This window comes from Salvelinus alpinus, chromosome 4 (genome assembly GCF_045679555.1).
Source record: "Salvelinus alpinus chromosome 4, SLU_Salpinus.1, whole genome shotgun sequence".
Classification (NCBI taxonomy): Eukaryota; Metazoa; Chordata; class Actinopteri; order Salmoniformes; family Salmonidae; genus Salvelinus; species Salvelinus alpinus.
The window spans coordinates 19,984,265-19,997,061 of NC_092089.1; the positions used below are offsets into that span (position 1 = coordinate 19,984,265).

General features: G+C 40.8%; 1 protein-coding gene across 1 annotated transcript in view; it reads right to left on the reverse strand.

Annotated features, from left to right (window-relative positions):
- The window catches only part of LOC139572978 (kinesin-like protein KIFC3), a 39,790-nt gene that overhangs the window by 7,036 nt on the left and 19,957 nt on the right, over positions 1–12,797 (reverse strand). Inside the window, exons 6-10 of the mRNA XM_071395899.1 lie at positions 11,777–11,964; positions 5,969–6,034; positions 2,629–2,766; positions 1,112–1,309; positions 529–702 (exon numbers count right to left, since the gene is read on the reverse strand). Coding sequence (XP_071252000.1) covers positions 529–702; positions 1,112–1,309; positions 2,629–2,766; positions 5,969–6,034; positions 11,777–11,964 — 764 coding nt within the window. The remainder of the gene's footprint in view (positions 1–528; positions 703–1,111; positions 1,310–2,628; positions 2,767–5,968; positions 6,035–11,776; positions 11,965–12,797) is intronic.

Below are 12,797 nucleotides of genomic sequence, written 5' to 3' on the forward strand. Positions count from 1 at the left end.
TCATGAATTGTATGCGTCCCAAATGGCACCCTATTCTCTATTTCGTTCACTACTTTAGACCAGGGTCCATTGGGCTCCGGTCAACATGGGCCCAGTAGTACGTGACATAGGGAATAGGATGCCATATTGGATGCAGACAATACCTTGCACAGCTTGGTAGGAATGGAGGTTAGTATTATACACTTTAGTTTCTTCTTCTGGTTTATAATTGAACTGTTAAATCTCATCATTGTAAATTTTGAAGTAGAATACAGTTTTTCTCAGGAATGTAATATTTCTTCAATAATATTTCACAGAACATATTCACCTTTTTCTGAGGACGTTCAAACCAATACGGTGACTTGTCATTGGTTCTCACCTTGTGTTGCAGGTGACTTTTCATTGGTTCTCACCTTGTGTTGCAGGTGACTTTTCATTGGTTCTCACCTTGTGTTGCAGGTGACTTTTCATTGGTTCTCACCTTGTGTTGCAGGTGACTTTTCATTGGTTCTCACCTTGTGTTGCAGGTGACTTTTCATTGGTTCTCACCTTGTGTTGCAGGTTACAGCTGAATTCATCTGACTTCCTGATGTGCTCCTCCAGTTGTCTGCACTTCTCGTTCTGATTGGTCAGTTTCTCTGACAGCTGCTCATTCCTCTCTCTGGCCTCAGCCAACTGCCTCAGCGTCGCCGGTGACTCCACCTCCACAGTTTGAGTGACAATCTGGCCGGGAAAATACAAATGAACGTTATAACTTCATTTAATATAAATCCATTTATTCAACAAGACCAGTTTCTGATTCCAAACCATCAGAAAACTGTTATCAGATTCATTTGAATGAATCCGGGACCGAGTGGCGCAGCAGTCTAAGGCACTGTTTTGCAGTGCGAGAGGCGTCACTACAGACCCGGGTTCGATCCCGGGCTGTATCACAACCGGCCGTGATTGGGAGTCCCATAGGGCGGCGCACAATTGTTCGGGTCAGGGAAAGGTTTGGCCGGGGTAGGCCATCATTGTAAATAAGAATTTGTTCTTAACTGACTTAACTGACTGCCTAGTTAAATAAAGGTACAATAAGAGAATGAGAATGTATTGTATATACAGCAAGGTGTCTTTTGCAGACTATCCCTACCTTGACCTGTGGCTCTTTGGCCCTCTCTTTATCCAGCTCTAGCTGCAGCTCGCTCACTCTCTCCTCTCTTCTCCTCTGCTCCTCTCCTCTCCTCCACTCGCTTTGTTCGCTCTGTCGCTCCAGGTGAGACAGCTGATCAGCCCTCTGCTGCAGGGAACTCTCCAGCTGCTGCACCCGGCTGCGCAGGTTCTCATTCTCCTACAGGGGGAGACAGAGCAACGTTAGGCTCTGTTCACAAACACACCCCACAGAGCCCCAGGACAGCAACATAATTAGACCCAACCAAATCATGAGAAAACAAAAAGATAATTACTTGATACATTGGAAAGAATTAACAAAAAAACTGAGCAAACTAGAATGCTATTTGGCCCTAAACAGAGAGTACACTGTGGCAGAATACCTGACCACTGTGACTGACCCCAACTTAAAGAAAGCTTTGACTATGTACAGACTCAGTGAGCATAGCCTTGCTATTGACAAAGGCAGTCGTAGGCAGACCTGGCTCTCAACAGAAGACAGGTTATGTGCACACTGCCCACAAAATGAGGTGGAAACTGAGCTGCACTTCCTAACCTCTTGCCAAATGTAAGACCATATTAGAGACACATATTTCCCTCAGATCACACAGACCCACAAAGAACCAGTGCAGAACAAATACCATTGTAAATACAACCCATATTTATGTTTATTTATTTTCCCTTTTCTACTTTAACTATGTGTACATCGTTACAACACTGTATATAGACATAATATGACATTTGTAATGTCTTTATTATTTTGGAACTTTTGTGAGTGTAATGTTTACTGTTCATTTTTATTGTTTATTTCACTTTTGTATATTATCTACTTCACTTGCTTTGGCAATGTTAACATATGTTTCCCATGCTAATAAAGCCCCTTGAATTGAATTGAATTATTCTACAGGGGGAGACAGAGCACAGCTAGAGAGAACATTATCCTACAGGGGGAGACAGAGCACAGCTAGACAGAACATTATCCTACAGGGGGAGACAGAGCACAGCTAGAGAGAACATTATCCTACAGGGGGAGACAGAGCACAGCTAGAGAGAACATTATCCTACAGGGGGAGACAGAGCACAGCTAGAGAGAACATTATTCTACAGGGGGAGACAGAGCACAGCTAGAGAGAACATTATCCTACAGGGGGAGACAGAGCACAGCTAGAGAGAACATTATTCTACAGGGGGAGACAGAGCACAGCTAGAGAGAACATTATCCTACAGGGGGAGACACAGAGCACCGTTAGGAAGAACATTCTCTTCCAGGGGGAGACAGAGCAAGACCAAATTCACATAGAAATGTGAATTATAAATCTGTCATTCTCATTGAAAGCAAGTCTAATGAGCGGTAGATATGTTCTATGTGCACTATTTCTATGCTTCCCGTTCTTAAGTTACATTTTTCCGTTTTTTTCAGCTTCAAACAGCTTCAAATGCCACATTTGTGGTTATTGTATAGGGAACAGGGTGCTGTTTGGAACTTAACCTGCTTCTCACCTTGATGAGTACAGAGCTGGACTGGGAGGGGATGACAGAGAGCTGCTGCAGGAGGCCCTGGGTGACAGTCAGACTCTGTTTCAGACTCTCGTTCTCCGCTGACAGACACACAACCCGCTTCTCTGAGTCTGTGGCTCCCTGAGGAGGAACACAGTGGATTACAGTAAGCACTAGAGCATGAGGAACAGGTTATATCACACTAAAGCATGACGAACAGGTTATATCACACTAAAGCATGACGAACAGGTTATATCACACTAAAGCATGACGAACAGGTTATATCGCACTAAAGCATGACGAACAGGTTATATCACACTAAAGCATGACGAACAGGTTATATCGCACTAAAGCATGACGAACAGGTTATATCACACTAAAGCATGACGAACAGGTTATATCGCACTAAAGCATGACGAACAGGTTATATCACACTAAAGCATGACGAACAGGTTATATCACACTAGAGCATGACGAACAGGTTATATCACACTAAAGCATGACGAACAGGTTATATCACACTAAAGCATGACGAACAGGTTATATCACACTAAAGCATGACGAACAGGTTATATCACACTAAAGCATGACGAACAGGTTATATCACACTAGAGCATGACGAACAGGTTATATCACACTAAAGCATGACGAACAGGTTATATCACACTAAAGCATGACGAACAGGTTATATCGCACTAAAGCATGACGAACAGGTTATATCACACTAAAGCATGACGAACAGGTTATATCGCACTAAAGCATGACGAACAGGTTATATCACACTAAAGCATGACGAACAGGTTATATCGCACTAAAGCATGACGAACAGGTTATATCACACTAAAGCATGACGAACAGGTTATATCACACTAGAGCATGACGAACAGGTTATATCGCACTAAAGCATGACGAACAGGTTATATCACACTAGAGCATGACGAACAGGTTATATCGCACTAAAGCATGACGAACAGGTTATATCACACTAAAGCATGACGAACAGGTTATATCGCACTAAAGCATGACGAACAGGTTATATCACACTAGAGCATGACGAACAGGTTATATCGCACTAAAGCATGACGAACAGGTTATATCACACTAAAGCATGACGAACAGGTTATATCACACTAAAGCATGACGAACAGGTTATATCACACTAAAGCATGACGAACAGGTTATATCACACTAAAGCATGACGAACAGGTTATATCACACTAAAGCATGACGAACAGGTTATATCGCACTAAAGCATGACGAACAGGTTATATCGCACTAAAGAATGACGAACAGGTTATATCACACTAAAGCATGACGAACAGGTTATATCACACTAGAGCATGACGAACAGGTTATATCGCACTAAAGCATGACGAACAGGTTATATCACACTAAAGCATGACGAACAGGTTATATCACACTAAAGCATGATGAACAGGTTATATCACACTAAAGCATGACGAACAGGTTATATCACACTAAAGCATGACGAACAGGTTATATCACACTAGAGCATGACGAACAGGTTATATCGCACTAAAGCATGACGAACAGGTTATATCACACTAAAGCATGACGAACAGGTTATATCACACTAAAGCATGACGAACAGGTTATATCACACTAAAGCATGACGAACAGGTTATATCACACTAAAGCATGACGAACAGGTTATATCACACTAAAGCATGACGAACAGGTTATATCGCACTAAAGCATGACGAACAGGTTATATCGCACTAAAGCATGACGAACAGGTTATATCGCACTAAAGCATGACGAACAGGTTATATCACACTAGAGCATGACGAACAGGTTATATCGCACTAAAGCATGACGAACAGGTTATATCACACTAAAGCATGACGAACAGGTTATATCACACTAGAGCATGACGAACAGGTTATATCACACTAGAGCATGACGAACAGGTTATATCACACTAAAGCATGACGAACAGGTTATATCACACTAAAGCATGACGAACAGGTTATATCGCACTAGAGCATGACGAACAGGTTATATCACACTAAAGCATGACGAACAGGTTATATCACACTAAAGCATGACGAACAGGTTATATCACACTAAAGCATGACGAACAGGTTATATCGCACTAAAGCATGACGAACAGGTTATATCACACTAGAGCATGACGAACAGGTTATATCACACTAGAGCATGACGAACAGGTTATATCACACTAAAGCATGACGAACAGGTTATATCACACTAGAGCATGACGAACAGGTTATATCGCACTAGAGCATGACGAACAGGTTATATCACACTAGAGCATGACGAACAGGTTATATCACACTAAAGCATGACGAACAGGTTATATCACACTAAAGCATGACGAACAGGTTATATCGCACTAAAGCATGACGAACAGGTTATATCACACTAAAGCATGACGAACAGGTTATATCGCACTAAAGCATGACGAACAGGTTATATCACACTAAAGCATGACGAACAGGTTATATCGCACTAAAGCATGACGAACAGGTTATATCACACTAAAGCATGACGAACAGGTTATATCACACTAGAGCATGACGAACAGGTTATATCACACTAAAGCATGACGAACAGGTTATATCACACTAGAGCATGACGAACAGGTTATATCGCACTAAAGCATGACGAACAGGTTATATCGCACTAAAGCATGACGAACAGGTTATATCACACTAGAGCATGACGAACAGGTTATATCACACTAAAGCATGACGAACAGGTTATATCACACTAAAGCATGACGAACAGGTTATATCACACTAAAGCATGACGAACAGGTTATATCGCACTAAAGCATGACGAACAGGTTATATCACACTAAAGCATGACGAACAGGTTATATCACACTAAAGCATGACGAACAGGTTATATCACACTAAAGCATGATGAACAGGTTATATCACACTAGAGCATGACGAACAGGTTATATCACACTAGAGCATGACGAACAGGTTTTATCACACTAAAGCATGACGAACAGGTTATATCACATTAAAGCATGACGAACAGGTTTTATCACACTAAAGCATGACGAACAGGTTATATCACACTAAAGCATGACGAACAGGTTATATCACACTAAAGCATGATAAATAGGTTATACCTGTCAATACTGGTCCCACAATATTGCCTGCTTGTTGCCTAACCAGTATGATTTCCCTATAGGTTAAAAACCAAGCCAGTGAAATATACCTCAATGCTGACACACCATAGGGATTTTCACACTACACCATTTTGTCTCTGACTACAGCAGCAGTGTAAAAATGTATTGTGTCAGATTTACTGATAACAAATGGAGCAGATTGTCTTGAATGCTTACAGAGTCAGTCCTTAGTCTGGACAGCTCCTCCTCTCGCTCCTCGATGCAGCTCTTCAGTTCGTCAATCTGGGGAGGAAACAGTGAAAGTATGTCGTCTGTAGTCTTGTACAAGAAGCTAAAAGGAGAGAAGATGGGAATCAAAAGGACAGATTGGATGCTGAAAAAGTGAGGAGGTTTTTTTGTTCATCGATTGCAAATGTGCATTTGACAGTGTGCGCGGGTGCTGTCATGATATTTTTTTTAAAGAATATGAATTATGACTCATAGCACGCTGACTTTAATCATCTGCAAACTGCATGCAGAAACATAACAATGGTATTCATGAGGTCACCTGTCTCTGGGGAAGTAGAAAAAAGACCTACATCTCTAAATCTCTCATTATCCCTTTAAACATGAATACCCCATAACAGGGTTAGGGCCAGTTTAAATTCAATACATTGAAGATGTTAACTTTATTACACCTTATAGTCAGATGGCTGACAAAACAACTATGGGGCTGATGATGGCAAAGTTAGACAAAGTTCAGTGTTTGTGGCCAAATCCCCTCAAGTTAATAGTGGCTATTTAAACCACTTTGAACCATGGATTACAGTTACAGTATGGATGGATTACATGGATTACAGTTACAGTATGGATGGATTACAGTTACAGTATGGATGGATTACATGGATTACAGTTACAGTATGGATGGATTACATGGATTACAGTTACAGTATGGATGGATTACATGGATTACAGTTACAGTATGGATGGATTACATGGATTACAGTTACAGTATGGATGGATTACATGGATTACAGTTACAGTATGGATGGATTACATGGATTACAGTTACAGTATGGATGGATTACATGGATTACAGTTACAGTATGGATGGATTACATGGATTATAGTTACAGTATGGATGGATTACATGGATTACAGTTACAGTATGGATGGATTACATGGATTACAGTTACAGTATGGATGGATTACATGGATTACAGTTACAGTATGGATGGATTACATGGATTACAGTTACAGTATGGATGGATTACATGGATTACAGTTACAGTATGGATGGATTACATGGATTACAGTTACAGTATGGATGGATTACATGGATTACAGTTGATCCTGGCACATAGACTACTTTCAGGGTAAGGAACCATCTGACTGACTATAAGGTGTAAAAAAGTTAGCTATCCCTTAATTGAATTTACAAATCAATCATTGCAAATAGGGCATTAAATGGTCAAGGATTTCTTACTAAACTGAATCTGATAAACTTTAGTAATTGTATTTATGAGCCCAAACCCAACCCCTTGACTGTTCTAAGTCCTGGTTATCTTCTAGTTGTTGCTTTCCCTCCACAGACGCTGTCATGAAGCGCTTCCCAGGTGCAACAAAGGGACAAGTGGGAAATGGCTTAAAACAGTCAAAATGGCTGAATTGAGAAGCGATGAATAGGATTAAATGATGTGTTTTGTGTCGTTTGTTCTGTTCTATTACCATGACTACAAGTATCACTGAAATAATGCTCCCGTGACATATATGTTAACACATATTGTTCAGATGTATTGTATCATATAAGGGACATAATAAACATTTGAATACTAAATGTGTTACATATATATGAGCATATAAGTATTATGCATATATGCACATATATGTGGATATAAGGCAGAAATATTTGTCACATATATGAAAACGGCCAATTATTGTATATTTCAACATATACAGTGGGGAGAACAAGTATTTGATACACTGCCGATTTTGCAGGTTTTCCTACTTACAAAGCATGTAGAGGTCTGTAATTTGTATCATAGGTACACTTCAACTGTGAGAGACGGAATCTAAAACAAAAATCCAGAAAATCACATTGTATGATTTTTAAATAATTAATTTGCATTTTATTGCATGACATAAGTATTTGATCACCTACCAACCAGTAAGAATTCCGGCTCTCACAGACCTGTTAGTTTTTCTTTAAGAAGCCCTCCTGTTCTCCACTCATTACCTGTATTAACTGCACCTGTTTGAACTCGTTACCTGTATAAAAGACACCTGTCCACACACAATCAAACAGATTCCAACCTCTCCACAATGGCCAAGACCAGAGAGCTGTGTAAGGACATCAGGAATAAAATTGTAGACCTGCACAAGGCTGGGATGGGCTACAGGACAATAGGCAAGCAGCTTGGTGAGAAGGAAACAACTGTTGGCGCAATTATTAGAAAATGGAAGAAGTTCAAGATGACGGTCAATCACCCTCGGTCTGGGGCTCCATGCAAGATTTCACCTCGTGGGGCATCAATGATCATGAGGAAGGTGAGGGATCAGCCCAGAACTACACGGCAGGACCTGGTCAATGACCTGAAGAGAGCTGGGACCACAGTCTCAAAGAAAACCATTAGTAACACACTACGCCGTCATGGATTAAAATCCTGCAGCGCACGCAAGGTCCCCCTGCTTAAGCCAGTGCATGTCCAGGCCTGTCTGAAGTTTGCCAATGACCATCTGGATGATCCAGAGGAGGAATGGGAGAAGGTCATGTGGTCTGATGAGACAAAAATAGAGCTTTTTGGTCTAACTCCACTCGCCGTGTTTGGAGGAAGAAGAAGTATGAGTACAACCCCAAGAACACCATCCCAACCGTGAAGCATGGAGGTGGAAACATCATTCTTTGGGGATGCTTTTCTGCAAAGGGGACAGGACGACTGCACCGTATTGAGGGGAGGATGGATGGGGCCATGTATCGCGAGATCTTGGCCAACAACCTCCTTCCCTCAGTAAGAGCATTGAAGATGGGTCGTGGCTGGGTCTTCCAGCATGACAACGACACGAAGCACACAGCCATGGCAACTAAGGAGTGGCTCCGTAAGAAGCATCTCAAGGTCCTGGAGTGGCCTAGCCAGTCTCCAGACCTGAACCCAATAGAAAATCTTTGGAGGGAGCTGAAAGTCCGTATTGCCCAGCGACAGCCCCGAAACCTGAAGGATCTGGAGAAGATCTGTAGGGAGGAGTGGGCCAAAATCCCTGCTGCAGTGTGTGCAAACCTAGTCAAGAACTACAGGAAACATATGATCTCTGTAATTGCAAACAAAGGTTTCTGTACCAAATATTAAGTTCTGCTTTTCTGATGTATCAAATACTTATGTCATGCAATAAAATGCAAATTAATTACTTATAAATCATACAATGTGATTTTCTGGATTTTTGTTTTAGATTCCGTCTCTCATAGTTGAAGTGTACCTATGATAATAATTACAGACCTCTACATGCTTTGTAAGTAGGAAAACCTGCAAAATCGGCAGTGTATCAAATACTTGTTCTCCCCACTGTATGTGACATATCTAGTGCCTTCAGAAAGTTTTTCAAACCTATTGACTTTTTCAACATTTTGTTGTGTTACAGCCTGAATTTAAAATGGGTTAAATACAGATTTTGTGTCACTCGCCTACACACAATACCCCATAATGTCAACGCGTAATTATGTTTTTAAAAGTTTTTACATATTAATAAAAAATGAAAAGCTTAAATGCAGTGGTGTAAAGTACTTAAGTGAAAATACTTTAAAGTATTACTTAAGTCGTTTTTTGTGGTATCTGTACTTTACTTTAATATTTATATTTTTGACTACTTTTACTTTTACTTCACTACATTCCTAAAGAAAATAATGTACTTTTTACTCCATACATATCCCTTTAAGCATGGTGAAGTTATTAATTACACTTTGGATGGTGTATCAATACACCCAGTCGCTACAAAGATACAGGCATCCTTCCTAACTCAGTTGCCAGAGAGGTTTGAAACCGCTCAGGGTCTCCCACTCCTCTTTCTATTCTGATTAGAGCCAGTTTGCGCTGTTCTGTGAAGGGAGTAGTACACAGCATTGTACGAGATCTTCAGTTTCTTGGCAATTTCTCGCATGGAATAGCCTTCATTTCTCAGAACCAGAATAGACTAATGAGTTTCAGAAGAAAGTCCTTTGTTTCACGCCCTTTTGAGGCGGTAATCAAACCCACATGCTGATGCTCCAGGTACTCAACTAGTCTAAAGAAGGACCGTTTTATTGCTTCTTTAATCAGCACAACTTTTCAGCTCTGCTAACATCATTGCAAAAGGGTTTTCTAATAATCAAATAGCCTTTTAAAATGATAAACTTGGATTAGCTAACACAACGTGCCATTGGAACACAGGAGTGATGGTTGCTGATAATGGGCCTCTGTACGCCTATGTAGATATTCCATAAAAAATCTGCCGTTTCCAGCTACAATAGTCATTTACAACATTAACAATGTCTACACTGTCTTTCTGATCAGTTTAATGTTATTTTAATGGACAAAAAATGTGCTTTTCTTTCAAAAACAAGGACATTTCTAAGTGACCCCAAACTTTCGAACGGTTGTGTATATTGCCATATATTAGTTGGGGTGCTGGGTGTGTTTGTCTGTAAGTATGCATCCATGTAGCTCTCTCTCTCTCTATTTTAGCTGCCAGAGCCTTTGTTGTCAGTGAATGGGCATCACTCCTTGGGAATAGATTTAATAGATTTGGTGTTTTGAAAATGAATGGGCTATAGAACGACATTGTCATCCTCTCTCTCTCTCTCTCTCTCTCTCTCTCTCTCTCTCTCTCTCTCTCTCTCTCTCTCTCTCTCAATTCAATTCAATTCAATTGACTTTATTGACATGGCAAGTTATTATTACTTACATTGTCAAAGTATACATATCGAAAAATTAAAATAAAATATATATGTATATATATACACAAAATATATATATATTTATATATAAATAAATGGTGGGACTAACAGTAATAATAATAGTAGTAGTGGACATGGGATTACCATTAATAACAGCTACAACAACAATATTAATCAGAACAACAATACATTAAAGCAACAGTAGTAGACCAGTGTCAACATGACTGAGAAGACACATGACCTGGTACGAAAGACAAAACAAAACTAAGCTAAATGGGAAATATTATCAACATTACTTTGCATTTTTCACTGGCTGTCCCTCAGGCTGTGGCAGGAGGACACATATTTGGCTGCCAAAACTGCACATTTTGGCTTTTCACCCAACAAATATTTGAATTTTTCTTCATCTTTTATAGTTTCAAATTCTTTGTATTGAATTATAATTTTGGGAAAGAAATATGCTCTTAGGTCTGAGTATTTGTCACAGTGTAGTAGGAAATGCACTTCTGTCTCTACCTCTCCCCTGGAGCAGAGTGAGCACAGCCTGTCCTCCCTGGGCAGCCAGGTTTGTCTGTGACGACCGGTCTCTATAGCCAGACTGTGCTCACTGAGTCTGTACCTAGTCAATGTTTTCCTCAGTTTTCTATCAGTCACAGTGGTCAGATAGTCTGCCACCATGTACTGTCTGTTTAGAGCCAAATAGCATTGAAGTTTACTTTGATTTTTTGTGGTGTCTTTCCAATAGGTTATATATTTTTCTTTTTGTTTTGTGATGATTTGGTTGGGCCAGATTTTCTGAGGGCTGTCTCTCTCTCTCTCTCTCTCTCTCTCTCTCTCTCTCTCTCTCTCTCTCTCTCTCTCTCTCTCTCTCTCTCTCTCTCTCTCTCTCTCTCTCTCTCTCTCTCTCTCTCTCTCTCTCTCTCTCTCTCTCTCTCTCTCTCTCTCTCTCTCTCTCTCTCTCTCTCTCTCTCTCTCTCTCTCTCCTCTCTCTCTCTCTCTCTCTCTCTCTCTCTCTCTCTCTCTCTCTCTCTCTCTCTCTCTCTCTCTCTCTCTCTTTCTCTCTCTCTGTGTGCGTGCGTGTTCACATTCGTGCATGAATATGCATGTGTGATGGACTGTACCTGATGCTGGAAGACCTGTACTCGTGAGTGTCGGTCCTGTTCTCTCTGCTCCAGTTGGGAGTGCAGCAGCCGTAGTTCTCCCCTCAGCTGGCTCTTCTCTCCCTGTAGTCCATACAGAGACTCTACCAGCCTGTGGAGTCCTGCCCCGGCCCCAGGCCCGGACCCAGGTACATCAGCACCACACTCACCTAAAGGCAGACAATACTCTGTATTATCATCACCATCCCCACCATCATCAACATCATCACCAACATTAGCATCAACATTAGCATCACCAACTTTCATCATCATCATCATCATCATCACTATTGCCACTATTATCATCATCATCACCACCATCATCACTGTCATCATTATCATCATTATTATCACCAACATCATCACTATCACCACTATCATCATCACCACTATCGCCTCTATCCCTCACTATCACCACTATCACCATTACCACTATCACTCCTATCACCACTATTATCATCACCACAATCACCATTACCACTATCACTCCTATCACCACTATTATCATCACCACTATCACCATTACCACTATCACTCCTATCACCACTATTATCATCACCACTATCACCATTACCACTATCACCACTATCACCACTATTATCATCACCACTATCACCACGATTATCATCACCACTATCCCCACTATCATCATTACTACTATCACCATTACCACTATCACCCCTATCACCACTATTATCATCACCACTATCACCATTACCACTATCACTCCTATCACCACTATTATCATCACCACTATCACCATTACCACTAGCACTCCTATCACCACTATCACCACGATTATCATCACCACTATCACCACTATCATCATTACTACTATCACCATTACCACTATCACCCATATCACCACTATTATCATCACCACTATCACCATTACCACTATCACCACTATCATCCTCACCACTATCACCACTATCATCATCACCACTATCACCACTATCACCACTATCATCATCACCACCATCATCACTATCACCACTATCAT